Below are 27,865 nucleotides of genomic sequence, written 5' to 3'. Positions count from 1 at the left end.
GTTATCTGACTTTGAAGAAGGCTCACTGACCAGATAATCAGAGAGGAGGTTCTGGTTCTAAGTACCTGGCTGCCCTTTACAGACGAGTTTCCTGTTGGGATGGAAAGGGCCTCAGAAAACATGTAACATGTACTGCGGGCAGGGGAGGGGCGGGGCGGTCAGCGCATCACTGGTGTAATGTCGCCGACAGAAAGTGCACAGGATAGAGCATTAACTGGCCATCTTCCCAAGAGTACAAACGCTGGTCCCTCATGTTGTAGGACAGCATGGCGAGAACAGACTGGGAAGTCCTTAGCGCGAAGTTTGCATTGATCTGTTTCCCTCCTAGCAAATCAAAGGCGAATGTAATCCTCATATCCTTGGTGTCAGTGACATAGAGGATGCCTTGGGCCACAAAAGCATTGCCGGCCTTGGATTTGGGGTAGGTGGTGTTGATGTGCTGGACCACCGAGAATGTCTTCTCTTCCAGCTGGGCAACAAGAATGTTTGAGCCGTCCACACTGGAAGCATAGATAATCCAGAGACCCTTCTCATCCACGGCTAGGTTGAAGTAAGTCTTGGAATTCGCAAAAAGGTACTTTCGATCAAAATACAAGGCATTTTCAAGCTTCAGAGTTTGGGATGTTTCCTTGCCAAATTCAAATCTGAATCATGTTAGGAAAGAAAGAAAAGTAGAGATGAGGTACTGTTTTGGTAGACAAAGATGGTTTGTTAGGCTACTTCATCTGAGTTAGTTAGATCTAGGGATCCCAGTGATAGTGTGCATTGCCAACAAGTTCCAAGTAATTCTTGTTCTGTTGGTCCTTAAACAACAACCACCACCACCACAAAACAAAACAAAACAACAAAACAAAACAAAAAAGTCAGTTAGCTACTCAGAAAAAGCCGTAAGTGGTGGTAAGGCTCACGTGGTAAGGCTCACGTGGTAGAGCACTACTTTTGAGTGAAAAAGCTCAGGGACAGTGCTCGGGCCCTGAGTTCAAGCCTCTGGGCCGACACCCAAAAAACAAAAATAACAAAAAACAACCTAAATCCAGGAATGACAATTCAGGTTGTTAGACTAAAAGGAACACTAGATGGAGCCATTGAGCAGCAAAGAAAGCATGCAATGTGGGAATCTATGCGGATTTCAGCGGACAAATCTGAAGTTACTAAGAAACCTTTTAAAAGCTTGAAGGGAAGCTGGAGAGGAGCCAGGGCCCTGTCCATCACAGCTCACAAGAGCCAGCTTCCTCCCAGAGCTTTCAGTTCAAAACTATCCCTGTTGCCTGTACCTGGCAGCTGCACTTCTTGAGAGGCTTGTCTTTCCCAGCCAGAGCAAGCTCTGAGTTCAGCCTGCCCCTCCTTCAGCAATCAGCATGGGCCTACCAAAGAGCAGCCCAGCTGAGCTTTACTAGAAGCAGCACTTTCTTTAAGAGGCCAACTCTCATTCTGGGGCTCCTTCACCCTAGAACTCCCCTACCGCCAGACCTATATATAAGATGGCAGCAGGGCCAGGTGCCAGTGGCTCACGCCTGTAATCCCAGTTACTTAGGAGGCTGAGATCTGAGGATTGTGGTTCAAAGCCAGCCTGGGCAGGAAAGTCTGTGAGACTCTTGTCTCCAAATAACCACCAGAAAAATGGAAGTGGTGCTGTGGTTCAAGTGGCACAGCACTTGCCTTGAGCTGAAGAGGTCAGGGACAGTGGCCAGCCCAGAGTTCAAGCCTCACAATGGACAAAAAAAAAAAAAAAAAAAAAGATGGCAGCAGGGAGCCATAGGTTACACAGGACTGTGACATGAGATGACGGCTGAGCAGGAGGTAGACCAGCTGTCCTCTACTACAGAGATGCTAAGTGTCAGAAGAGATACAGCTCGCACCTGAGATTCCTTTGGTGGATCTAACTACCTGTCATCCCAGTCTCTGAGCGTCCAAGTGCCCAAAAGACTGTGAAACCAGGATCTCAGTGAGGGTATGAGGAAGACAAGGGACACAGTCTCCCTCCAGGTCTTAGTCTTGAATGATTAAGACTACGGCAACCTTAATACTGGGAATATGTTTCACAAATGGGTGGAGCTCAAAGGGGGCAGAGGCTCCACTGAGAAAACAGAGGTCCTCAACTCTCTTTTTAACAAGCAAGTAGAAGAGCTGGAGTCAGATCCCCGGTGTCCTGATGCTCAGTCCACTGTCTCTTGATTTGCTCAAGATGATCCCCTTCTGCCTCTACAAAGCCCAGAGTTTTGTTTCTTCTTGGCCCATAAGGACAAAAACGTTATGGTTTTAATGGTGTTTAATTTTTGTGGGGCGGCAGACAGGCTGAAATGCTGACCTAGACACACCTGCACAGGTGGCCTTCTCCCTCCCCCGGGGAGGGCGGAGGTAAGAGGTGAGCTGGCCACAAGGAGGCTCCACCAGGATGACGGGCCGATCTGCATGCAGAGATACTGGGTTTGGGGTTGCAGTCCTAGTACTCAATGATTTTAGTTGTGGCATGAAACTCAAACCCACATATCTTCTAAAACTAATAACAAGAAGCATGGTGGTTTCTACTTGTAATCCCAGCACTTGGGAGGCTGAGAAAGAAGAATGAAAGTTCTAGACTGGGCTACACAGTGAGACCCTGTCTCAACCAACCAACCAACCAACCAACCAACCAACCAACCAACTAACCAAGGAAAGTGCTCATCCAGGCAGAGGAAGCTCTGGGTTCTGGCTACTTTCTAAAAAGACAAAATAGATGTGGCTTCCCCATGACCAGGACTGGGACACTGGACTCCCTCACGACCTCCTGTCAACAAACTGACTGACATGACTATGGGCCAGCTCTGGGGTTGTAAGATGGCAAAGACACCTAGGTGGCCCAGGCAGCCCCATGCAGCGGGAGCCATCTAAGACAGAAGGGCAGGGACTGTAGGCCCCAGGAAGGCACATGGTCCAGCTGGCTCACCTCACTATGGTGTTGGAGCCCGCTTTGTGGTAGTAGAGTGAGTTGTTGTGAACAGCATGCCCACAGCCGTGGAAGTAATGAGGGAGGTGGATGAGCGAGTAACTGCCATTCAGAAGAGCCGGCTCATCTTTGAACTCCTTTACCATGATGCCTGTGAGAGGAAGGCAGGGAGGGAAGGGCTGTTACTTGTCATGGACAATCCCATCTGGGCAGCGGGAAAGGTGAAGGGGGTGGGGGAAGCCGTTCCCTCTCTAAGGCCCTTTGTCCACTTTGAAGAGCCCGATATTCCCAGACACAAAGTCCAGACCACCCTATGGATTTATTTTTTATATTTTGGTTGCCATCGGGTGTGAACTCTGGGCCTGGGCACTGTTCCTCAGCTCTTCAGCTCAAGGCGAGCATTCTACTACTTGAGCCTCAGCACCACTTCTGGTTTTCTGGTAGTTTATTGGAGATAAGAGTTTCACAGACTTTCCTGCCCAGGCTGGCTTTGAACCGTGATCCTTAGATCTCAGCCTCCTGAGTAGCTAGGATTACAGCATGAGCCACTGGCACTTGGCTCATCCTATGGATTTTTTCAGACATTGTTATCATAGCCTTTGCTCCGCTGAGAGAATACATGCCCCACCCCTACCCCCGCTATTATTTATAGTCTTTTGAGTGACTATAAATAATAGAACATGCGTGCATGTTCTAGCACTAGGGCTTAAACTCAGGACTGCTCATTTCTCCCTTAGCTTTTATTGTTCAATACTGACACTCTACCACTTGAATGATACCTTCACCTTTAGCTTTTTGCTGTTAATTGGAAATAAGTCTCACAGATTTATCTGCCCAAGTTGACTTTGATCCTCAGATCGCAGCCTCTTGGGTAGCTAGGAGAGATTACATTGCTTTTTTTTTTTTTTTTGCCGATTGTGGGGCCTGAACTCTAGGCCTGGGTGCTGTCCCTCAGCTCTTCAGCTCAAGGCTAGCGCTCTACCACTTGAGCCACAGCGCCACTTCTGGCTTTTTCTGCTTAAAACCTGAGTAGCTTACAGCTACTCAGGAGGCTGAGATCTTTGTATTGAGGTTCAAAGGCAGCCCAGACAGAAAAGCCAATCAGATGCTTATCTCCAATTAATCAGCAAAAAATCAGAAGTAGAGGTATGGCTCAAGTGGTAGAGGACCAAACTTGAGCATAAAAGCCAAGGGGGAGGGGCCCAGACTCTGAGTTCAAGTCCCAGTACTGGCACTAATTAAAAAAAAAAAAAGAACAGCACATTGATACCAGTAATGGCAGAGATTAAAAACCCACAGACATAAGCCTGAGGTAGGCAACAGGGGAAAGATACTATCATAATTCAGTGCAGGTACCTGAAAAGTGTTCAGTTACCCAAATCCGGTCATCGCTCTTATTAGCAGACTCTCGGATCCAAGTGCCAAATGTCTCTTTCACTTTTAGAACCCGGGTTGGGTTGCCAATGGACGTGATCATAGATTCTGCCAAAAAAAAAAAAAAAGAAAGAAAAGTGCTTGCCTGCTAATCATGACCTAAGGCCCCCAGTTTCTGAATTTCAAAACAGGATCTTTTACTTATTTTGTGGAGTGAGGATGGGGCCCAGGCCTTCTATATGCCAGGCAAGTACAGTTCCATTGAGCTCCCCTCCCCTCCCCCCGGCACGCTGTGTTGGTACCTGCTTGCGGGGGCTGGTGGTCACTGACATTCTCATCGACTTTGCCCTCCAAGGTATCATCATTTGGTATGGCACATGTCTCACCTACAATGACAACAACAATTATAATAGAGCACTGTGAGATTACATAGCTTTGCATGTGTGTTTGTGTGTGCACACACACGTGCATGTTCTAGTACTAGGGCTTAAACTCAGGACCACTCATTTCTCCCTTAGCTTTTATTGCTCAATACTGACACTCTACCACTTGAGTGATACCTTCACCTTGGGATTGTTGCTGGTTAATTGGAAATAAGTCTCACAGATTTATCTGCCCAGGTTGACTCTGATCCTCAGATCGCAGCCTCCTGGGGAGCTAGGAGAGATTACATTGCTTTTTTTTTTTTTGCCGATTGTGGGGCCTGGACTCTAGGCCTGGGCGCTGTCCCTCAGCTCTCCAGCTCAAGGCTAGCACTCTACCACTTGAGTCACAGCGCCACTTCTGGCTTTTTCTGCTTATGTGGTGCTGAGGAATTGAACCCAATGCCTCATGTATACAAGGCAAGCGCTCTACCACTGAGCCACCTTCCCAGCGATTACATTGCTTTATAGCCATAATCCCCACCTCTTTTCAGATCAAGTCCCATGAACATCCCTTAGAATAGGTCCACCTGTTTCCTTGTTTGCTTTAAGAAATCCACAAGGTATGTTTTCAATTCCCCCTTTCCCCAATGTGGTGTTCCCAAGAAGTTTCCCATGACTGTAAGAGGAGATCAGTGTTTTACTTTATTTTGTGCTGCCACAGATAGGTTGGGCAGTTTATCATGGCTCTGGTCTGGAGTCTAGGAAGACACAGATGGAGGGACCACACCTGGAGAGAGCAGTGTGGCAGAAGTCTTTGTATGGTGGCAGAGAGTGGGAAGGGAGAAGTCACCCCTTACAAGGAATCCTCTCCTGTGACAGTGATGCTCACCCTCTGCGGATGGGGGAGGGCAGAGTGCTCATAACCTGGCCCTACTCAAAGGATCCCAGCTCTCAACACTGATGTGCTGGGGATAACATTTCCCCTACATGAACTTTGAGGGACACACTGGGACAGTAAAGGAGAAATGTGCCCCATACCAGCCCTCTCAGGCCCTCGGCAGTCTGAGGAGAGAGAGGCTTGGGACCCTTCCTGGTTGCTGCTCTGGTGGGTGGTACCCCTCTCAGAGTGGGTGGGGAGATGGGTGCTGGGATTGCGTGGGGAGTGGAATCACACAGTGTCAGAGGAGGAAGGAGCCCATCTCTATGCTGGCTGGTGGCTGGCTGAGGCATGTTTCTCGGAAGTCCTCTGACACCAAGGAGAGCAGGCTCTCCTCAGGATCTGTTACAGAGCCTGCTTGCGATTCTCCTGCCTCCCTTACATCTGGAATTTCCACTAAGGAAATTAAAGGGTGCTACAGAAAGAGAACTGGAGCAGGAGAGAGGCCAAGTTCAAAGGCCAAATATGGCAAGCAAGGACTCATTGAGGAGGCATTGTAGGAGATAATGGTCTCTCATTTAAAGCTGTTCAAATTCTGCAAGAGCTCCAAATGGACCCTCCCCTTTGGGGAAGGCCTCTGCTGAGCTCCTTGGAAGGAAGAAAAAGGTCTGATCCTGATGGACTGAGGCTGACACCCTGGGAAGGAATCAGGCTGCTACTCTGGCTAACTCTTGGGCAGAATCATTTATTAGGCTCCATTACTGAGCAGGGAGAGGATGGGTGGAGTGTTAGGCTTTGAACTTAGGGCTTTGTGATTGCTAGGCCAGCACTCAACTACTTAAGCCATGCCTCTACCTGCCCTAATTAACTTTTTTTTTAATTAATTATTTTGTCAGTCGTGGGGCCTGAACTCTGGATGCTGTCCCTCAGCTCTTCAGCTCAAGGCTAGGGCTCTACCACTTGAGCCACAGCGCCACTTCTGGCTTTTTCTGCTTATGTGATACTGATGAATCAAACCCAGAGCCTCATGCATGCAAGGCAAGCACTCTACCACTAAGCCACCTTCCCAGCCCTGCCCTAATTAACTTTCAGCCCCTAGCCACTGCTGCCTGCCTGGGTTTGAATTCCAGCACTGTCCTTTGCTAACTGAGTGACCCTGGCAAGTTATGTAGCTCCTAGGGAGTCTGTAAGTTGGAGATGAGGATGTTAATATCATAGGTTAGTTGTGAGACCAAAGGAATTATGCACTTAGTACCGGGCCTGCCATACTGTCAATACTCAACAATTAGTGGTGAAGATCCGGTGCTGGGGTTGTAGCTCAGTGGTAAAGCTCATGCTCAGCATGCATGAGGCCCTGGATTGGATCCCCATCCCCACAACCCTGGAGTTATTATTTGTGGGCTGTTAACCAATTTGATTGCCTGTAATCTCCGGGCACATCCATGAATTCATTGCTGTAAAATATTTACAACTTAATAGCAAGACTAGCGACGGCTGGAGATGGAAGAGGCTGGTGGGGAGGGGAAAATGAAGGCAGGAAGGAAGAAAAAGAGGAGGAGGAGGAAGCAAATTCTCCTTAGAGCAAAATCTCCTCCCTCTGTGTTTCTACACGTGAACCGAAGGCCTGAGGGATCAGTCAGTGCTAGAGGCAACTTCCTTGGGGCACAGCTTGCTGACCTGGACACTGGCCATTGAACACATTTGGCTGGCGAAGGCCTTTGGATCTTCCCCTTCCAGGAGGCCCTGGAGGCCCTGGGGGCCCAGGAGGTCCAGGTGGGCCGGGTGGGCCTTGGTCACCTTTGGCACCTGGAAAGATAAATGGAGAGAGAAACAGAGAGAGCCAAGTAAAGAGCTGACCACAGAGCTGAGTGCTGGTGGCTCACACCTGTAATTCTATTCAAAAGGCTGAGATCTGAGAATTCTGGTCTGAAGCCAGCCCGGGGTAGGAAACTCTGAGACTCTTATCTCCAATTAACCACCACCACCAAAAACCACACACACAAATGAATTGCGGCTCAAGTGATAGAGTGCTAGCCTTGAATAAAAGTGCCAAGCAAGACTTCAAGACCCTAAGTTCAAGGCCCAACACTGGCATGTGTGTATGCGCGCACACGCGTGTGCACACTGATTGGCCACCAAAGGCCAGTCAGGTGGAAGACACAGTGGAATGGATTGAAAGGCAGGCACATCTCTCCCTGGTCTGCCCTTGAAGGGAGCCTAGGCTGCCCTTACCTGCTGGCAGGACATCGTTGGACACGTCTCCTTTGTCTCCTTTCTCGCCCTTCTGCCCTGGTGGGCCCTCATTTCCAGGTGAGCCCAGCTCCCCAGGGTCTCCCTTCTCTCCCTTTTCCCCTGGATTTCCTGTGGCTCCTGGTAGCCCTGAGGAAAAAAATAACATATTAACCTATTGTGGAAACTTTACTTCATTGTACTTAGTACCTTTCGGGTACAGCAACTTTACAAACCAAACACATAATCCTTCATAACCATTTTAGTGTTACAACATGGCCATATATTCATTAAAAAATAGTATCTGAGCTGGGCACCAGTGGCTCATGCCTGTAATCCTAGCTACTCAGGAGGTTAAGATCTGAGGATCATGGTTTGAAGCAAGCTGGGACAAAAAGTCTCTGTGAGACTGTTATCTCCAATAAACTACTTAAAAAAAAAAACTGGAAGTGGTGCTGTGGCTCAAGTGGTAGAACACTAGCCTTTAGCACAAAGAGGGTCAGAGACAGTGCTCAGGCCCTGAGTTCAAGACCCAGGACTGGCAAAAAAAAAATTAGTATTTGAGTTCAAGTGTAGTTTCTCATTCCTCTAATCCTAGCTACCCAGGAGATTGAGGATCACAGTTCAAAGCCATCCTCCTTGGCAGAAAAGTCCTAAGACTGTTATCTCCTATTACCCACCAGAGAGCTGAAAGTGGAGGTATGGTTCAAGTGGCAGAGTGCTAGCCTTGAGCACAAAGGCCAAGTGAAATCTTGAGGCTCTGAGTTTAAGCTCCGGTATTGGTACAAACACACACAAGTCTTACTGAGATGCATGAAATTCAGCTGTATCTGGGATCCAGAAGGCCCAGGCCCTTCCTTCTGCCAGAGCTTAACTTGGACAATAAATACCATGTACTAACATGTAAGGAACTGGGGCAGGGGTTGGGGGGGGGGTGACAATTAAGAGGTGTCTGGGATCCCTCCACAGTGAGAACTAATCTGCCAGGGACTGTGCACTGCAGTAAGAAGTAACACAGTGACATATCCTGACTAGTGGCACTACACCCTTCCCAATGGCTTGGGGTCACCCTGCCCCTCCCCCCCCACGGGACCAACTGGCTGGAAAGTGGCTCACTCACTTGCCCTCTGCACGAGAAGATGCTCCCCTTTGTCGCTGTTTTAAAGGGACTGTTTGGCATTGTCTGGAGGAGATAAAAGACTAGATGGTTGCCATAGAGCTCAGCCTGCGCCATGTACCAAGCGCAACTGACACCTCTAAAGATTTCACATGGGCCAGATTTTGCAGAGCTCAGGGAAACTAGGTGCTGGCGACTGTGAGCTTTTCTTTTTCAGACACAAAGATCCTTGCTATTTTAGGATCTGATTCCCCCCCCCCCCACACACACCTCTTATGCCTTTTATTTTCTTTCTCAGAAAAGGCCAAGTGTGAAGCAGGAAAATGTTCCAATGTTCATATTGGACTGCAGCCCCTGTGGCTGCCTGAGGGGAGACTCTGTTCTCTAAGCTGGGAAAGAAAAGACCAGGGATTTTTTTTTTTTTTTTTTTTTTTTTTTGGTCAGTTGTGGGGCTTGAATTCTGGGCCTGGGCGCTGTCCCTGCGCTCTACATTTCAAGGCGAGCACTCTACTACTTGAGCCACAGCGCCACTTCCAGTTTTCTAGTGGTTTACTGGAGCTAAGAGTCTCACGAACTTTCCTGCCCGGGCTGGCTTTGAACCTTGATCCTCAGATCTCAGCCTCCTGAGTAGCTAGGATTACAGGTATGAGCCACTGGCGCCCGGCTTACCAGGGATGTTTTATCTGTGTGCAGTTTGCCTTTGTTCTCTGCTCCACCGTCACAGCTGAAAACAGTCTCCCCTTGTTCTTCTTGGTAAAATCACCTTGGCCATGCATTGGCTCGGAGTGTGTTAAAAATAAACCATCACTCAGGCCACGTGCCTGTGGCTCACGCCTGTAAGCCTAGCTACTTAGGAGGCTGAGATCTGAGGATCCTGGTTTGAAGCCAGCCTGGACAGGAAAGTCTGTGAGTCTCTCATCTCCAATTAACCAGCAGGAAGCCAGAAGTAGAACTGTGGCTTAAGTGGTAGAGTGCCAGCCTTGGGCAAAAAATCTAAGGGACAGCACCTAGGCCCTGAGTTTAAATCTTAGTACTAGAAAAACAACAACAACAAAAACAGCAAAGAAACAATCTACCACCCAATAGCCATTCACAATCAGAGAAGCTGTGCACAGTGACATGCTATGTGGTCTGAACCCTGGCACTGTTGTCCGTGACTCCTGGCTGGCTTTGAATCAGAGAAGAAAGGCCAGATTTTATTTTATTTTATTTTTGTCTGTCCTGGGGCTTGAGCTCAAAGCCTGGGTTCTGTGCCTGAGTTCTTTTGCTCAAGGCTAGCACTCTACCACTTTGAAGGACAGTTTTACTTCTGGTTTTTGAATCGTTAATTAGAGGTAAGAATCTCACAGGGACTTTTCTGTTTGGCCTGGCTTTGAACCTCAAACCTTACATCTCAGTCTCCCAAGTAGCTAGGATTACAGGCATGAGCCACTGGCAACTGGCCCCACTTAACTCTTGTGCTAGAGAAGTATTTCTTTGCTATTTTTCTCCTGATGTTGCCCACGCAAAACACACAGTACCACCAGCATTAGAGTTTAGAGTTGTGCAACAGCCTTGGGCTGGGGTCAGTTTCAGGATCTTCACAATAGGGGGTGAGGGAGGATGATTTATTTCGGACAGATACCATCTGTCAGTGACTAATGCAGAGGAATGGGACCAGAGAGGATCACATAAAACTCAGTTGTAAGACATGAATTGTGACAAGGGCATTATTTTTGTTGTTTCTAAAAAAATAAAGATAGGATTAAAAAAAAAAAAAGACATGGTAGCATTAACTCTTAAGTGAGAAATTGAGAGGCAGGTGGCAAGAAAGGAAATGCAGATTGCCAGGCTTCTTAGAAGATACTAGCTGAACACCTGATAGCATTTAAGGGTTTTTCACTCCAAAGATTTCTTACTCCTTCTGACTCCTCTTTTCCTTCCTTCCTTCCTTCCTTCCTTCCTTCCTTCCTTCCTTCCTTCCTTCCTTCCTTTCTTTCCTTCTTTCCTTTTTGTCGGTTTTGGGGCTTGAACTCTGGGACTGGGCACTGTCCCTGAGATCTTCAGCTCAAGGCAAGTGCTCTACCACTTGAGCCACAGTGCCACTTCTGGTTTTCTGGTGGTTAATTGGAGATAAGAGTTTCACGGACTCTTCTGGCTTTGAACTGTGATCCTCAGATCTCAACCTCCTGAGTAGCTAGGATTACAGGCCTGAGCCACCAGCGCCCTGCTGTGCGATTTAGAAGGCTGTCCTATTCTATCAGATGCCTGGCTCCCAGTCACAGGACTTGTTCCATCCTTCTGGAATGTTTTCTGGCTGGAAGGCCTTGAGCCCTCAGATCTCACCTGACTGCAGATACCCATCTCTAGGACCCCCTGCCATCTCCCCTGGATGGATGCTCAAAGCATCTCAGCTCTGCACATCCCATGGCTTACTTCCCTAACCCAACCCTGGAGTGGGGGTGTCTGCCTCAGGAGGAACTGAGCACTGTCCATCCAGCTGCAGGACAGAAGCCAGGAAGTCAGTATTGACTCTCCTGCCCCTCACTTCCTCTGCCCCCCCGCCCCCCCCCCCCCCCCCCCCCCCGCTGCTGGGACTGTCAACCTAAATTTCACTCAACTCCATCAGCCTTGCCACACCCCTCACACCATGGGGACCCCTCAGGGACTTCTGATGGCTCTCAGGACAGAGCTCTATCTCCTCTGTGTCCCTGCACCCCCTCTCAGGGCCTAGGAAGGAAGGAAGAAGAGCACAGCTCTGGGGTCTGTAGTAGGTGGACAGAGACAGTGCGACCTTTGTTCTGGGATCTGGGCTGGCTCAAGGCTGAGCAATGCTTCCAGAAACCTCTTCCTCTAGAGCCAGGGTCTTGTAGATAACCTTGGTCCTCTCTAGAAGGTTGTCTGTAAAGGCTTCATCCCCCACCACTTTCCCTGGCTGAGTCATGGACATCCAATCAATCCAACATCTTTAGCTAGGGTCGTAGGCATGACTGACATCAAGCCAAAGAAAAAATTTTTGTATGTGTGCTAGGGCTTGAAATCAGGGCCTCATTTTCTACCACTTTGAGCCATACCTGTGGTTAACTGAAGATGAAGAGTTTATGAGTCGGGCACTGGTGGCTCATGCCTGTAATCCTAGCTACTCCGGAGGGTGAGATCTGAGGTTGATGGTTCAAAACCAGTCCGGGCAGGAAGGTCCGTGAGACTCCAATGAACCACCAGAAAACCGGAAGTGGTGCTGTGGCTCAAGCAGGAGAGCCTATGCCTTGAGCTGAAGAGCTGAGGGACAGCTCCCAGGCCCAGAGTTCAAGCCCCATGCCCGACCGAGGGAAATAAAAAGTGCTTTATGAACTCTGTGCCCCAGACTGGCTTCAAATATGTCTATCAACTCCTAAGTAACTGGGATTACAAATGTGACCAATACCTAGCCCAAAGAATCTTTATACGAGGTAATTTCTGACTATGGACTATTTGTTTTCCCCAATAATCTTTAAAAATGCTTTGAAACTGTTGAATTCCCCATTTTCCCCTTCCCACTGGCAAAGGGTAAGAAACTTCTTGTCTGGAAACTTGTCTAGAAACTCCTGTCCGGATGAGGGGACATGCCTTTCCTGTCAGGCTGCACCTCTGACCCTTCCCAGGGTGGGGATGGACTGTCCCTGTACCTGCAGGGACACACCTCATCCTGAGTCTGACCCCTCACCCGCATGGCTGGCTGCACCACTGGGACAGGGTCACAGGTTTGGAGTCTTCCGGGGATAAACCCACTGTCTGCCTGCAGGTAAGTCCTATCGCTGACCATCATTTCCAATGATGAGTCTATCCCGCAGGCAATGGCCCACTGAGCGAGCGCGGTAATTCCTGTCTTAATTGCTAGCTTCCTGAGGCCGGGGCTGATTTTGGACTGTGTGTGCACTGTGATCCACAGGGCTGCCCCCAGGAACACCGACAGGGGCCCTTGTCAAGGGCAAAAGTGCTCCTGACTCTCCCTCTCACAGGATCTCACTGAAACTGAGTACAGGAACACAATACAGTGCTATTTGAGACAAAAGCCCAGGGCCTACTCAGGTGACTTTGGGGACAAGAACTAAGAGGCTGAACAAGAGTGTGTGGTGGACTCTCCCTGACTTCTCATGATGGCTTTGACTGGTTGTTAGAGAGGCCTTCTAGAAGCTTCCAGAACAATCTTCAACTACCCCCCCCCCCCCCCATGACTGCCTTGTGCTTTTCCACAGACAGTTGCTCAGAGCTCTTCTAACCTCCACCCCTATCCTGGTCCTGGCTCCCGTCGGGCCCTGCATTAGCCTCAACTCTCCCTTGATACATCTGATACCTTTGGTACCTCTGGGCCTTTGCTTAGGTGAAGCCAACCTAAGCATAAACCCTGCAGGCTGAGTGCCATCCCTGGGGTCTGCTGCCTTCCTGTCCAAACACTTGGAGCTACAACTCTAGCCAGGGAGATTTTTTAGTGCAGTGATTATTATCCAAACCCAAGGACTGGCTCTGAAGAAGGAGAGATAGAGGAACACAGACTCAGCTTCCAGCTGAGACGAAAAGATGCCCTCAGCCGGGCGCCGGCGGCTCACGCCTGTAATCCTAGCTTCTCAGGAGGCTGAGATCTGAGGATCCACGTTCAAAAGCCAGCCCCGGCAGGAAAGTCTGTGAGAATCTTATCTCCACTTAGCCACCAGAAAACTAGTAGTGGCGCTGTGGCTCAAGTGGTAGAGCGTTTGTCTTGAGCTGAAGAGCTCAGAGACAGCGCCCAGGCAGAGTTCAAGCCAAAACAAAAACCAAAAAAAGATGCCCTCTCCCCTTTGTCCCATCATGGAGACAAGAGATAAGGAAATGCATTAGAGCAGTGGTTGAAATACCCATTTTTCCTCTTTTCCCGTTGGCTCCTTTTTCACCTCTGGGGCCCTCAGCACCAGGCGGTCCATCCGATCCATTGTGTCCCGGCAGCCCATCTACTCCTGGAGGGCCTGTGCAAATAGGAGAACCGAACAGTTACAAATTTTTATCTTGGGGCTGGGAAGGTGGCTCGGTGGTAGAGCGCTTGCCTTGTATGCATGAGAATCTGGGTTCAGTTCCTCAGCACCACATAAGCAGAAAAAGCTGGAAGTGGCGCTGGTAGGGCGCTAGCCTTGAGCTGAAGAGCTGAAGGATAGCGTGGCCAGGCCCAGAGTTCAAGCCCCATGACCAAACAAAAAAAAAATCTTAAAAAAAGTTTTTAAGGGGCTGGGAATGTAGCTTAGTGGTAGAGTGCTTACCTAGCATGCATGAAGCCCTGGGTTCGATTCTTCAGTACCACATAAACAGAAGAGAGCCAGAACTGGCACTGTGACTCAAATGGTAGAGTGCTAGCCTTGAGCAGAGAGAGGCTCCAAGACAGTACCCAGACCCTGAGTTCAAGCTCTAGGACTGGCAAAAAAAGTTTTTTTAATCTTGGCTAGGCACAGTGGCACATGCCTACAAGCTCTGTTTGGTGGGAGGTAGAGATAGGAGGATCATTCCTATGGTGGGGGAGAGTTAGTGAAGCCTCATTTCAATAAACAAGCCAGGTATCATTATTCTGTATGTTATTCTATCCTTCTGCATTCTAAAGAGGCTGAAATAGGAAGGTTGTTATCTGAGGCCAGCCCTAGGCAAATCACAAAAGAGTCCATCTGAAAAACACCTACAACTGAAAAGGGCTGAGGGTGTTGTTCGGGTAGAACACCTGCCTACAAACACAGTACCATCGCCCCAAAGAAAAAGTCACTTAAGTTGATGAGAATTCTTTTAGCCAGTGAGCAGACAGGGCTGATGCCTTCCCGTATGACCTCCTGCTTTTCCATCCTCCCAAAGAAGTGACGAGAAGCAGGCACACAAAGCGACAGGCGAAAGGAACATGGAGAGACAGGCACAGGGAAGCAACCAAGTAGCCTCTACAGTCTTCCCCCACTTCTGTCCCCAGAAGGACCCTGGGGATCTGGCCACCCACACCCTGCCCTTGAATCAGGAAAGTCTAGTGCTCTTACCTGGTGGGCCAGGTGGTCCTAAAACAGAAAAAGAAATCCAGATGGTAATTCACAAGTGGAGGGAAGAAAAACCCATATTCTCCCGCCCGCTTAAATGTCTCAGTTACCTGCCGACCCGAAGAAACCAATCCCGTATCTTTTATATTTTCCCCCAAGACACTTTAGAAAACCCAGTGGAGACTCATACACCGATCAAGCCATTTTTGCTTGTTTTAATGGACCAAGAATAACTTCTGTGCTGGTCTCTCTGTTGATTCTTATACTAGTTATCTCTGAAGCAGTCAGCTCAATTAACCGAGGGTCAGTGGCATGAAGATGGCCCGTGCGCGCAGCCCAGGCAAAAGCAGGTGTCAGTACATGGCGGTGCTGTCACCCTGGAACATGAGAACAGTTCCCAGGGCTTTTACCCAGCCAGCTTGTCTCCTCTGGGCTGGCTTACCAGAGCTTTTATTACATGAACTAGCCTGATGAAACTTGAGGAGTAAAATCACCCAAATGCCTAAGCAGGTTGGATAAATCATTTCTACAGAGTTGTCTTTTTTTTTTTTGGTTTGTTTTTTGCCAGTCCTGGGTTTGAACTCAGGGTGTGGACGCTGTTCCTGAGCTCTTTTGCTCAAGGCTAGCACTCTACCTCAGCACACTTCTGTTTTTTCTGAGTGGTTAATTGAAGATAAGAGCCTCCCTGGGACTTTGCTGCCAGGGCTGGCTTTGAGCCGCAATCCTCAGATCTCAGTTTCCTGAGAAGCTGATTATAGGCGTGAGCCACATGCATGAGGCTGACTTGTCTTATGTTCGCTGGTCTCTTTGAGCACTGAGCAGCAAAGGTCCAGAGGGTTGGAGATTCAGGAGATTCAGGGTGGGAGAAAGGCGGAAGCGTGGCCAGGATGGTTTGGGTAGAGATGAGATTGAATCAGATCGTGGGTGGAATGGGCAATAAAAACACCTGACTGCCAAGTCAAGAGGTGTAAACTGTCTCTGCGAAGTGATAGAGGATGACTGTAGGCTCCTAAAGATCAATGTGACTTTGAGCTCTTGTTTTTATCTAGAAGATGAATAGAAAGGTGAAAGTAACAGACATAGAGAGATAGCAGGAGGGACAAGGAGGGAGAGATGGGGGATTATTGTAGAAAAAAAAAAACCACCAAGATTTTTGTAGTTAAAACCAGGCTCATAGCTGGGCACTGCTAGCTCAGGTCTAATCCTAGTTACTCAGGAGGCTAAGATCTGAGGATCAAGGTACAAAGCTAGCCTGGGCAGGAAAGTCCATGAGACTCTTTATCTTCAATTAACCCCCAGAAAACCATAAGTGGTGCTGTGGCTCGAAGTCAGAGAGCACTAGCTTTGAGCAAAAAGAGCTCAGAGAACAGCTCCCCAGGCCCTCAATTCAAGGCACACAACCTACAAAAACAAAAGCAAAAACAAACACACAAAAAACCCTAAACCCAACATGGCTGGGAAGGTGGCTTAGTGGTAGAGTGCTTGCCTAGCATGCATGAAGCCCTGGGTTCGATTCCATATAAACAGAAAAGGCCAAAGTGGCGCTGTGGCTCAAGTGGTACAGTACTAGTCTTGAGCAAAAGAAGCTCAGGGACAGTGCCCAGGCCTTGAGTTCAAGCCCCAGGACTTGGAGGGGAAAACAAACAAACCAGGCATCTGATTGCGGATAAATGTATGTCTAGCATTCTCTGCAACTGTAGAGAAAGCTAGAAACATACCAAGTACTTCCCATGGAATGAGCAAGACTTCACAACCAACTAGAAGGAAATCTCTCAGATAGACAGGGGATATGGAATACTGATACAGAGTCTGCAGATGCAGCGGCTCTTAGGAGAATAAGGGATTACGGGAAATGTTCAATACATACAGGCCCAAAACTATTTGATGTTGCAAATTAGGTTAGCCTATGGCTCAGTCCCCGGCTTGACCACCAGAGGGCACGGGCATACTAGAAGAGGTGCTGCGGACAGTTACAGAGGTCAGCAGACATCTCTCAGAGTCTTCACTACGAATGGCGCCACAAAAGAGCCACATGGAGATAAGGATGATTTGTCTGTAAGAAGCAAGCTGGTTGTGTACAGTGGGTTTCGAGACACCCCCACTCCCCAGAACTGTGTTCATGGTGGGACTTCCAGCTTAGCAGGAGCTGTATAATGCAGGACACATTAGCCCTGGCCAAGGTCTCCTGACACTGTTGCTTTTTTCCCCCCTCCTAGTTTCCTTTTATTTTGAGACAGGAACTCACTATGCAGCCCAGGCTGGCTTTGAACTTGCCATCTTCCTGCCTCAGCTTCTGGAGTGCTGGGATCACAGGCACGTGATCCCTAGCATGAAGTGTTCATTAGGGTTCCTTGAAGTTCCTGATACCCCTGCTACAGTAATCGTTGGATGAGTTCACACAATCACCTGCCGTACTCGTGAAAACAAAGAGACCAGGTGTCCTCTCTGGAGATTCTAGTTCATTCTGGATTTATAGAATGAAATGGCAGCAGCCTGACTCCTGAGTTACCATAGGAAGCCAGAATTTCTTGGGAGAGTCACACGAATGTCACTTAGTGAAATGAGACTGGGTTAAGCCACTGAGTTGGTTGGTTTTTTTTTTTTTTTAACTTTGTACTTAAGCTTAAACTCAAGGCCTGGGTGCTGTCCCTTAGTTTGTTTGGTTTTTTTTGCTCAAGGCTAGTACTCGACTACTTGTATTCTACTGCTAGCTTTTCTGGCGGTTAACTGAAAAGAAAAGTATCGCAGACTTTTTTGCCCAGACTGACTTTGAACCACAATCCTCAGATCTCAGCCTCCTGAGTAGCTGGGATTACAGGCGTGAGCCACCAGCACCTGACTTCTTTCTGCCTGGCATTCTTTGGGCTCTGTGGATCAAGGCTCTCCGCCTACTTCTGAAATTGCTCAATTCAGTCCTGGGTCCTGTCCCTTACTCTCTGGCCCTTGTCCCTAATCCAGGAGATAGGGGCTATCCCAAAGAGTTCAGCAACTTAACAGTTCACGTTTCCAGGAGAATCTTCTGGACTCACTTTGCAACTTGTACTGTTCACAAGTAAGTTTTTAATTGAAGAGCTTTCCGTGTTAAAAAAAAAAAAAAGAAGAAGAAGAAGAAGCCTAATTTCAAACTGGCATGAAAAAAAGAAATGTTAGCTTTTGAAAAGCATTTTGAAGAGCCAGACAATCACCCATTCTCAAGCCATTTCCTCCGTGGATGCAATCTCCACTGGCAGTCCTCCTAAGAGGCTCCCTCCTAAGAGGCCTCAATAGCTCTGTCCTGCGCTCCATTGTGTGGCCTGGCTCTCGGGAAGTGTCACTGTAACAATCAGGAGGGAAGAGGCTTTTCCTGGGCCTCTCAACAGGGCTTTTGTACCTGTCATTCCATCCATCTGAGTATTTCTGTAGCACTCATTACTATCTCTCACGGGAGCTTGGCAAAGGGACCTTCGCTGATGGATGGGAGACTCTCGAGCCTGGAGAGCTTCAGAACAAAGGACCAGGCTGCCCCAGGATATTCAATTTTCAGGAAGGGCTGAAATGTGGCTGGAGTAATTCAATTAGCATCTCCCCCAAGCCGTGGACTTACTGTCCTTCTCTCTGTGGCTAAAATAAGTGAGAGTCAGCCTAGAATTTGGGGTTTTGTTCACTCATTCATGCGAATCCAAAGTATAGTGTATTAACATATGCCCATCCACTCTTTTTTGTTTTTTTTTTTTAGTTGGTCATGGGTCTTGAACTCTTCCACTGAACCAACTTCCCTGGGACCCCAAGATCCTCTTATCTCCAATTAGCCAGCAGAAAGGTGGACGTAGAGGTGTGGCTCGAGTAATAGAATGCTAGCCTTGAGCGGAAGTGCCAGGCCGTGAATTCAAGCCCCAGAACCAGCATAAAGCAAAACTAAAACACAATAGAGGGGCTCTATAGAATGTGGCTGAGTGGTAGAGTGCTTGCTTAGCATGCATAAAGTTCCACGTTCAATTCCTCAGTACCACATAAACAGAAAAAGCCGGAAGTGGTGCTATGGTTCAAGTGGTAAAGTGCTAGCCTACAGCAAAAGAAGCTCAGGGACAGTGCCCAGGCCCTGAGTTCAAGTTCCAGGACTGGCAAAAATAAAAATAACTATTAAAAAAAAGTAATAAAATTCAAGGGAGTTGTGCTTCTGCTTCACCATGTACTATTTTAATGTAGATCTATTTTCCCCATTTCCTTAAGGTGTCTAGAGTCAGGTCTGGAGGCCTCACACTCAAACCCACACCCATTTTCAGTGTTCTTAGGTGTTTATTCATGTTGGCGGTGTGGATGCTGGCAGCCAGTGGCCATCCTACCTGTCAGACAGATGCCTTTCGTGCTGTTGCAGAGGTCCACCATCACCCGGATCTACAGGGAGACAGCAAACAGTAAGCAAGGAGTCCTGACCTTCACTTCTGTGCAGACAAGCAGAACGCAACCAGAAAACCTAACCAGGCAATAGGAAACAGCCTGATAGAAATCATCCAAACGAAACAAAAACCTGGACAAGATCTAAGGCTGTTTTGTATAAATGCTCATCTCTACCAACACACTCACTCTGATTTCTCCCAGCTTTTGAGAAGATGAAGGATTGTGAGAGAGTTAAATCCACACCTCTCCAGTGTAATGAGTTGACCTCCTAGAGCCCAACAGGCTCTGTGGTCACAAGCAAGTACTTACTGGTGAGCACGGCAGAGACATTTAACATCTTGACACCCTCCTTCCCTTTTCAAAAACCTCCCTTGAGGGGTAAGCCCTCCCTGCCCAGCCTCTTGCATAGCTAGATTACAGGCATGAGCCACCAGCATGCAGCCAGACTTTGTTCTTATTATTTCTACATATTCCAGTTCAACAACCATATACACAGTGCTTACACCTTATTAGGTATTGTAAGAAATCCAGAGAGACTTTAAAGTATGTTGTCAGATATGCATGGGTTTTATAAAAAGGTTCTAGAAATCTCTCTCTGTGGCTACTAAGGGATGACAACTATTATCCTAGCATAAGATTGAGAGATGTACTAATATGTTGGAAGCATCTTAGATACCCCTTTTCCATCCTAACAGCAATCTGAGCTGAAGTACTGACTGGATAGTACAATTCTGCCCAGGTAAGAAAACAGAGAATGTAAGCCAAATGCTGGTGGCTCACATGTGTATTCCTGAGATCTGAGGACTGTGGTTTGAAGCCAGCCAGGGTAGAAAAGTCTGTGGGAATCCTGACTTCAGTTAGCCACCAAAAAGCAAGAAGTGGAGCTGTGTCTCAAGTAGTAAAGCTGTGGCCTTGAGAACAAAAAAAAGAAAAGATAAGGAAGAGCACCCAGGCTCTGAGTTCAAGCCCTAGTACTGGGAGGGGCTGGGATGGGTTAGGAGCAATGGGTGACAATGTTGTCAGACACCTCGTATTCATATACTGTTTTGTAGGATGGGAACTTCTTTGTACAACTACTTAAAGATAATAAGAATAATAAAATGTTTTTTGTTTTGTTTTTTTTTTTTAAAAGGAGGGGCTGGGAAGGTGGCTCGGAGGTAGAGTGCTTGCCTTGCATGCATGAGGCCCTGGGTTTGATTCCTCAGCACCACATACAAAGAAAAAGTTGGAAGTGGCGCTGTGGCTCAAGTGGTAGAGTGCTAGCCTTGAGCTGAAGAGCTGAGGGACAGCGCCCAGGCCCAGAGTTCAGGTCCCACGACTGACAAATAAATAAATGAACAAAAAGGAAAAAAGACAAAGAAATAGAGAATATAGTGTTAGTGAGTATATACAACTTGCTCTCCAAGGAGCTCAGCTCAGGAATCCTGATTCCCAAGTTCCAGTTTCTTCTCTATTGCTACTCTGGTGATTATTTTAACCAGGCAGTGAAACATTTTTTTTTTTTTTGATTCACTGCTTTTGTAGTCATTTTCATAAATGAATGTAATCAGCCGCACTACTGGACAAAATTTATTATCTTAACAAGTATGTAATTGCTCATTGAGAGGCGCAGAAAAGAGTGCACAATGACTCATTGGTTGCCTGGGGACCCCAGCAGAAGGGGCCTTTCTAACAATAGAAGCATCAATAGGGAAAATTAGCCTTTCTTTTTGCTACTCATCACCAGACTAGGACAGGCTTGGCTAGAAACCACAGGGAAGGAATTTCATTTCCTGAATCTCTGGATTATTGACATGCTAAGTGTCAACATAGGCATTCTCCAGTAAATTACTGCTATCTTCATTTTGGAATATTCTTTTAAACAAATTTTAGGCTATATAAGATTGTATTGAAGTTAAATGTACAGTATGAAATTGTGTGCAGTAGGTAAGACCAGAAACTTTTCTTTTTTTTTGTTGGTCCTAGCGGGCTTGAACTCTGGGCCTGGGCACTGTACCTGCGCTCTTCAGCTCAAGACGAGCACTCTACCACTTGAGCTATAGCACCACTTCTGGTTCTCTGGTGGTTAACTGGAGATAAAGAATCTTACAGACTTTCTTGTCCAGGCTGGCTTTGAACTGCGATCCTTAGATTTTAGCCTCCTGAGTAGCTAGGATTACAGGTGTGAGCCACCAGTGCCTGGTTCAGAAACTTTTCTTTCCTGATCGTGTGTGTGTGTGTGTGTGTGTGTGTGTGTGTGTGTGTGTGTGTGTGTGTGTGCGCGCGCGCGGCGCGCACCAGTATTTGGATTTGAACTCAGTGTTTGAGCACTATCCTTTAGCTTTTTTGTGCAAGGATAGCACTCTACTACTTCAGCCACACCTTTACTTCCAGCTTCTTGGTGGCTAATTGGACATTTCATGGACTTTCCTGCCCAGGGCTGGCTTCGAACCACAATCCTCAGATCTCAGTGGGTAGACAACCTTTATGGTAGTCCCAAAAGAGGTCAGGTACCCTGGGTCTATCCCTGGAAAGGTGGGAATTTTTGCACAATGGCCAAGACCTGGTGAAAGCAATCTACCAAGTTCAATAAGAATGTGGAACTGTGCCCTGTTTTATTTCTTTTTTTTGGGTCCAGTCGTGGGGCCTGAACTCTGGGCCTGGGTGCTGTCCCTCAGCTCTTCAGCTCAAGGCGAGCGCTCTACCACTTGAGCCACAGCACCACTTCCGGCTTTTTTTTCTTTTTGCTTATGTGGTGCTGAGGAATCGAACCCAGGGCCCCATGCATGCAAGGCAAGCGCTCTACCACTGAGCCACCTTCCCAGCCCACAAAGGAAATTTTTTAAAAATTAAAAAGACCAGGTACCAGTGGCTCACACCTGTAATTCCAGCTACTCAGGAGGCTGAGATCTGAGGAACGCAGTTCAAAGCCAGCCTGGGCAGGAAAGTCTGTGAGACTCCTATCTTCAATTAACCACCAGAAAACGGGAAGTGGCGCTGTGGCTCTTGTGCTGAAGAGCTGAGGGACAGTGCCCAGGCCCAGAGTTCAAGCCCTACAACCACTCCCACCCCCCCCAAAAACAATTAAAGAAAAAGAAGAGTAGAGAAACGAGGAGAACAGTTTCAGGTCAGCCCTGCCTGGGAAAAGTTAGTGCAAAACTCTACTTTACACACTAAAAGTGAAAGGAACAGGGGTGTGAAGTGCTAGCATGCTGCCCATAAGCACCGGCAGGGGTGCTGCACGCAGAGGCAGTAGGAATTAAGAAGACAAGTCTAAAGTAGCTTGCAAGATCTGCATGGCGATACCTCTGGAAAAAAGAAAAAAATCTTTTGGCCAGGACAAAGCCTTTGGAAAACACTCTGGGGACACTGATTAATCCTGGAGGCAGGCAAAAGTGCATAGCTAAAGTTCCTGAAGGACCTTTGCTTCCCTTTCAGGATCTGACCTCAAGTCAGGGTAAATCTGGCACATCTGGTTGTTTCTTTCTTTCTTTTTTTTTTTTTTTTAATTGTGAAAATACTGTACAGAGGGGTTACAATTACATGGGCAAGATAATGAGTACATTTCTTATCAAGCATTGCAGCCTCCTCCTTTGTTTCCCCTTCCCGTCCCTTCCCATCCTCCCCGCCCCCCCCCCCCCCCAAAATCTGGTTGTTTCTTGTGAACTGCAACAGCCCCCTGACTAATTAGGAAACACAAGATAAAGGATAATACATACCAGTTTGTATGTTTCAAAAAACAATGAAACCTTCGGAAAGTGTTTTAAGAAGAGATGAGGGCGTCAGGGAGAGTGGTGGGGTGTGAGATTGACTGGAATATATTTGTACTCATGTGGAAATGCTCGAGTGACACCTCACCTCCTGTACAACTAACATATGCTAATAAAAAAGTTTAAACATGGCTGGGTGCCCGTGGCTCATGTCTATAATCCTAGCTACTGAGGAGGCCACAATCTGAGGATCATGGTTCAAAGCCAGCCTGGGCAGGAAAGTCTGTGAGGCTCTTGTTTCCAATTAACCACCAGAAAACCGGAAGTGGTATTGTGGTTCAAAGTAGTAGAGTGCTAGCCTTGTGGTGAGGAGCTCAGAGACAGTGCCCAGGCCCGGAATTCAAGCCCCACAACTGACAACAACAACATTTAAAAATGCTAGTTACTGTGCAGTAAATTGCCTATTTGCAAATCCTGTCATTTCAGAATTTATTCTGCCCAATTGCTTCTTTTTAAATCTGCTTTTTTTTTTTTTTTTTTGGTCAGTTGTGGGGCTTGAACTCTGGGCTTGGGCGCTGTCCCTGCGCTCTTCAGCTCAAGGCCAGTGCTCTACCACTTGAGCCATAGTGCCACTTCCAGTTTTCTAGTGGTTTATTGGAGATAAGAGTCTCATGGACTTTCCTGCCTGAGCTGGCTTTGAACTGCGATCCTCAGCTCTCAGCCTCCTGAAGTAGCTAGGATTACAGGCGTGAGCCACCGATGCCCAGCTCTCTACATATTTTTAACATATATAAATGGAATAGGACAGCTATGAGATTAAATTATACTAGCTATGAGAAAATATAGGTGAATATTCAATCTTGAGAAAGACGAGAACGTGCTAAATATAAAAACAAAAGTGAAACCCGTCATTATAACATTTGACTATATGAGCATGAACCAATTCAACCACTATCTCACCAAAAGACCTATGAAGTTAGAAGGAGATATCACCCTGGCCAAAATGCAAAATTAAAAAAAAACCCTATCCTTAGTCATACATATTTGCCTGAGTTCCAGATTCTTCACTCAGTGGCTGTGTGACCCTGCACAGGATGCTTAACCTCTCTAAGCTCCAGGGATCTGTGTACAAATGGGAATAATAATGACTACCTCGCAGAGCTGTTGGTAAGATCTTCCTGAAGTACATACTGAAATTGCCTAGTGTAACACCTGCCACATTGCATAACTGCTCTAAAGATTTTTATTAGCCTCTGTTAGTTGTACAATGAGAAGGCTTCAATGCAACATGTACCTGCATACAATGCATTCCAACCAATCTCACCCTTACATCTTTCTCCCTTATCCTCTTTTTCCTTCTTTCCTAGCTGCTGTGAAGAGACAATAAGAACACAGAGACTGGGAGAAAGACAGATGACAAAAGCAGTGTGTCATATAGGAGTTGGAAGTACATGGGTAGAATTTTCTCTCTTTCCACTCACGGGTCCCCAAATCCCTGTTTCCCTTTCTGATCTAGCTTAGTGCTTCACAAACTCAGGGCCTCATGTTCTTGCTTGGCTTTTTCACTCAGATTAGCACTCCTCACTTGAGCCACAGATCCACTTGCAGCTTTTTTACTGGTTAAAGAGTCTCATAGACTTTCCTGCCTGAGCTGGCTTCAAACCACAATCCTCATATGTCAGCCCCCGAGGAGCTAGGATTACAAGTATGAGCCACCAGAGCCAGGCTCCACTAGAACATTTTCATTGGAACATAGTTTTCCATTACTCATTCCTAGTACTTCAGTTTATATGTGTGTCCTAGGCAGGGATTCCCAAATTCCCAGCACTCTGGCAAGCACAAGAAACATTTTCTTAGTGATAGATGAAGGGGTAACTCTGTCAACTGCATTCAGAACAAACCCTTCAAATTGCATTTGAACGATCTGTAGTTAGCCTCTTTAAAACTAGAAGCAAATTATGTCTATTTCAAACACACAGCAGTTAAAAAGCTACTGATACAAAGCAACTGATGGGCTGAAAAATGCTCCTTTTGTAGCTGAATCACAACCTCAAAGCTCGAGTTTCATACAAATGACCTTTAGTCTGTACATAAAATGCATGTAAATTAAGCTTGAATGTCAGCTAGCTTTGGCAATGGAGTTTAGGTAGTGTTTTTTTGTTGCTACTGGGCTTTTGGTTTTTTTTTTTAGTGGTGAAGAGGGAGTTAGAGGAATGTAGACAATAAAAAGAAGTCTTTAAAAATCATGTAAGTATGGCTGTGTGTGTGTGTGTGTGTGTGTGTGTGTGTGTGTGTGTGTGTGTGTGTGTGTACCAGTACTAGGATTTCTAGGATTTGAACTCAAGGTCTCACACTCTCCCTTTTTTTTCCACTCAGGACTGGCAGAGCCTATTCAGCTAGTGGGAATGCACAAATGTTCCCCAGTCAGGCAATGGTGATGTTGCTGCTCTTTGGTCAGTGCCAGCTGCTGGTGACTCTGCTAGGTGACCTAGAGTTAAATCTAGCTTCCAGAGGAGTGTCTCCATTCTCTGGTGTTTGTGGCTGCAATTTGAACACAAAAGCCTCCACCTTAAAAGCAGGATTAAAAATATAAAATGTTGATCCAGGCCAGATGGATTTCTGTTTGAGCATTTCAAACACCCCTACGAATGCAGGGTGACTTACCAAGAGAGAGAGCAAGCACACTCCTCTAATGAGTTTTCTCCATGTTTATGGGGGTCTTGCTTTCAACCTTTTTCTTGGGCTTAGATTTTGAAATGATAGTATGAGTTAAAAAAAAAAATGAAGCCAGGAATGGAAAGCTTGAACTTTCTCAAAGTATGCAGTTCTTGATTGTACTTTAAAAGCATTCTACTTCACAGGAGACATTTAAAAGCCTCTAGGATAACAGATGCTCTAAGTAGACTTGTTTTCTTCAGATAACTAGGCTTCCACAGTGTGGGATCAGAGGACTTGAAATGACAACTGTGTTTTTCATATTGTGAAGTGAAACAAGACCAGGGCAGCAGTGGGGGAGGGGACGAGAGAAACCGCAACGGGACCCACGTGTATACATTTTTGGAAGAATTGTGAATTAAAGTCAGCATTTTAAAGAACTTAAAGTCAGCTTTCGCTGACTTTAATTCACAGGAGGATAAGATCTGCAGATCTCCATTTGTACCCAGACTGGGCAGAAAAATCCAGGAGATTCCACCTCCAGTTAGCCAGCAAAATGCTGCAGTAGACATGTGGCTCAAGTACAGTACCATCCAATAGGGGAAAAGCCCAACCAGAACTCCAGACCCTACTACCAGGGCACATAGTCCAGGGCACACGTGCACGTGCGTGTGCGTGCGCGCACACACACACACACACACACACACCCCAGTTAGCAAAAACAAACTGAAAACAAAAAACAAAAGACAAAGACTTGGAGGCAGGGGAGGACTGAAAGGTCCTGGAGACCCATCTCCAAAATAATCAGCAAAAAGGTAGGCTGAAGGCATTTGGGCTTTTTTTGTTGCTGATATTATTGTTTTGTCAGTCGTGGGGCCTGAACTCTGGGCCTAGAGGCTGTCCTTCAGCTCAAGGCGAGTGCTCTACCACTTGAACCACAGCGCCACTTCCGGCTTTTTCTGCTTATGTGGTGCAGAGGAATCGAACCCAGGGCCTCATGCATGCAAGGCAAGCACTCTACCACTGAGCCACCTTCCCAGCCCGGCATTTGGGCTTTTGTTGCATGGTTTTGTTTTTAATTGGCTAGTATTGCCCTCTCCCATTTGGAACAACCTAAGTCCCATGGACATCTTTCCCAGCAGCCATGTCTCAGGTGGGCTGTAAAGTTAAGGCAGGTTGTTCTTAAACTGGGACAATTAGGTCACCTGTTTCATGGGGATAAATTCGGGTCAGGCCTGGTGAAAAGTCATCTGGTCACTAGATTGATTCAGGGAAAGAATCGCTCTATTGAAAAGCTGGTACTCTTTCAGAAACGTTGCCTCCATCTTTCCAGAAGCCTCCACCCCCAAACCCCTCCCTGGCCCCAGGTAGAACCAAGAGACTTTCGTGGCCCAGTTCCCAACCAAAGGAGAAAACATTTGCTTGAAGTTGGGAAGCAAGTATGGTCTTCAAACACTGTTCATACCGGGCGCTGGTGGCTCAGGCCTGTAATCCTAGCTACTCAGAGGAGGCTGAGATCTGAGGATCGCGGTTCAAAGCCACCAGGCAGGAAAGTCCGTGAGACTCTTATCTCTGATTTACCACCAGGAAATTGGGAGTGGTGCTGCGGCTCAAGTGCTAGTGCGTTCCCCTTGAGCTGAAGAGCTGAGGGACAGCGCCCAGGCCCAGAGTTCAAGCCCCATGACCGACCAAACAAAACAAAGAACAAAAAAACACTGTCCACACCCCTCATTTACTCCCCCCCCCCACACCTCGCCCCACTACAGACCAGACACTGACCCCAAAGGGTCACCACCGACCTCACGGCCCACTCACAACAAGGCCCTTTGGGGAGACCCTGGCGGGGGGGGGGGGGGCCTCGGGCAGCCGCGCCCCCGCCTACCGGCACCATGGAGTAGGTCATCATCATCAGCATGTCCTGGCTCTCCCCGCGGACGTGCGGCGGCGGCGGCGGCGGCGCGGGCTCCCCGCCGTGGCTGCGCTTGTTGCGCGCTGCGATCGCGGGGTCCGGGGGCGGCGGCGCGGGGGGCCCGCGGGGGGCCCGGCTCAGCTCGGCCAGGAAGGCGCGGAGGGCGCCGGCCTCGCGCTGCTCCCGGCCTCGCTGCGCCTCCAGCGCCCGCAGCGCCGCGCTCAGCCCGCGCCACTGGCACAGGGCGAACACGGTGCCCGCGGCGTTGAGCGCCGACAGCAGCGCCACCGCCGCCAGGGCGCCGCGCAGTCCCCAGCCCGCGGCCCTGCGGCCTCGCTCGGCGCCGGGGGCCAT

The 27,865-nt window shown here is 47.8% G+C and overlaps 1 protein-coding gene across 1 annotated transcript; it reads right to left on the bottom strand.

Annotated features, from left to right (window-relative positions):
• Positions 1-50: 50 nt before the first annotated feature.
• On the bottom strand, positions 51-27,865 carry Gldn (gliomedin). Its single transcript, XM_042687844.1, has 10 exons — positions 27,485-27,865; positions 19,204-19,255; positions 14,885-14,902; positions 13,739-13,846; positions 7,775-7,921; positions 7,220-7,348; positions 4,603-4,686; positions 4,283-4,408; positions 2,927-3,077; positions 51-644 (listed from the first exon to the last, which is right to left on the bottom strand). The coding sequence occupies exons 1-10, from the start codon at positions 27,863-27,865 to the stop codon at positions 167-169; spliced, it is 1,674 nt and encodes a 557-aa protein (XP_042543778.1). The 3' UTR covers positions 51-166.

The sequence above is a fragment of the Dipodomys spectabilis genome, unplaced genomic scaffold, assembly GCF_019054845.1.
Source record: "Dipodomys spectabilis isolate Male_0828 unplaced genomic scaffold, ASM1905484v1 ptg000108l, whole genome shotgun sequence".
NCBI lineage: Eukaryota > Metazoa > Chordata > Mammalia > Rodentia > Heteromyidae > Dipodomys > Dipodomys spectabilis.
The sequence above is the reverse complement of the archived record's forward strand: the minus strand, read 5'-3'. Positions and strand labels throughout refer to the sequence as shown.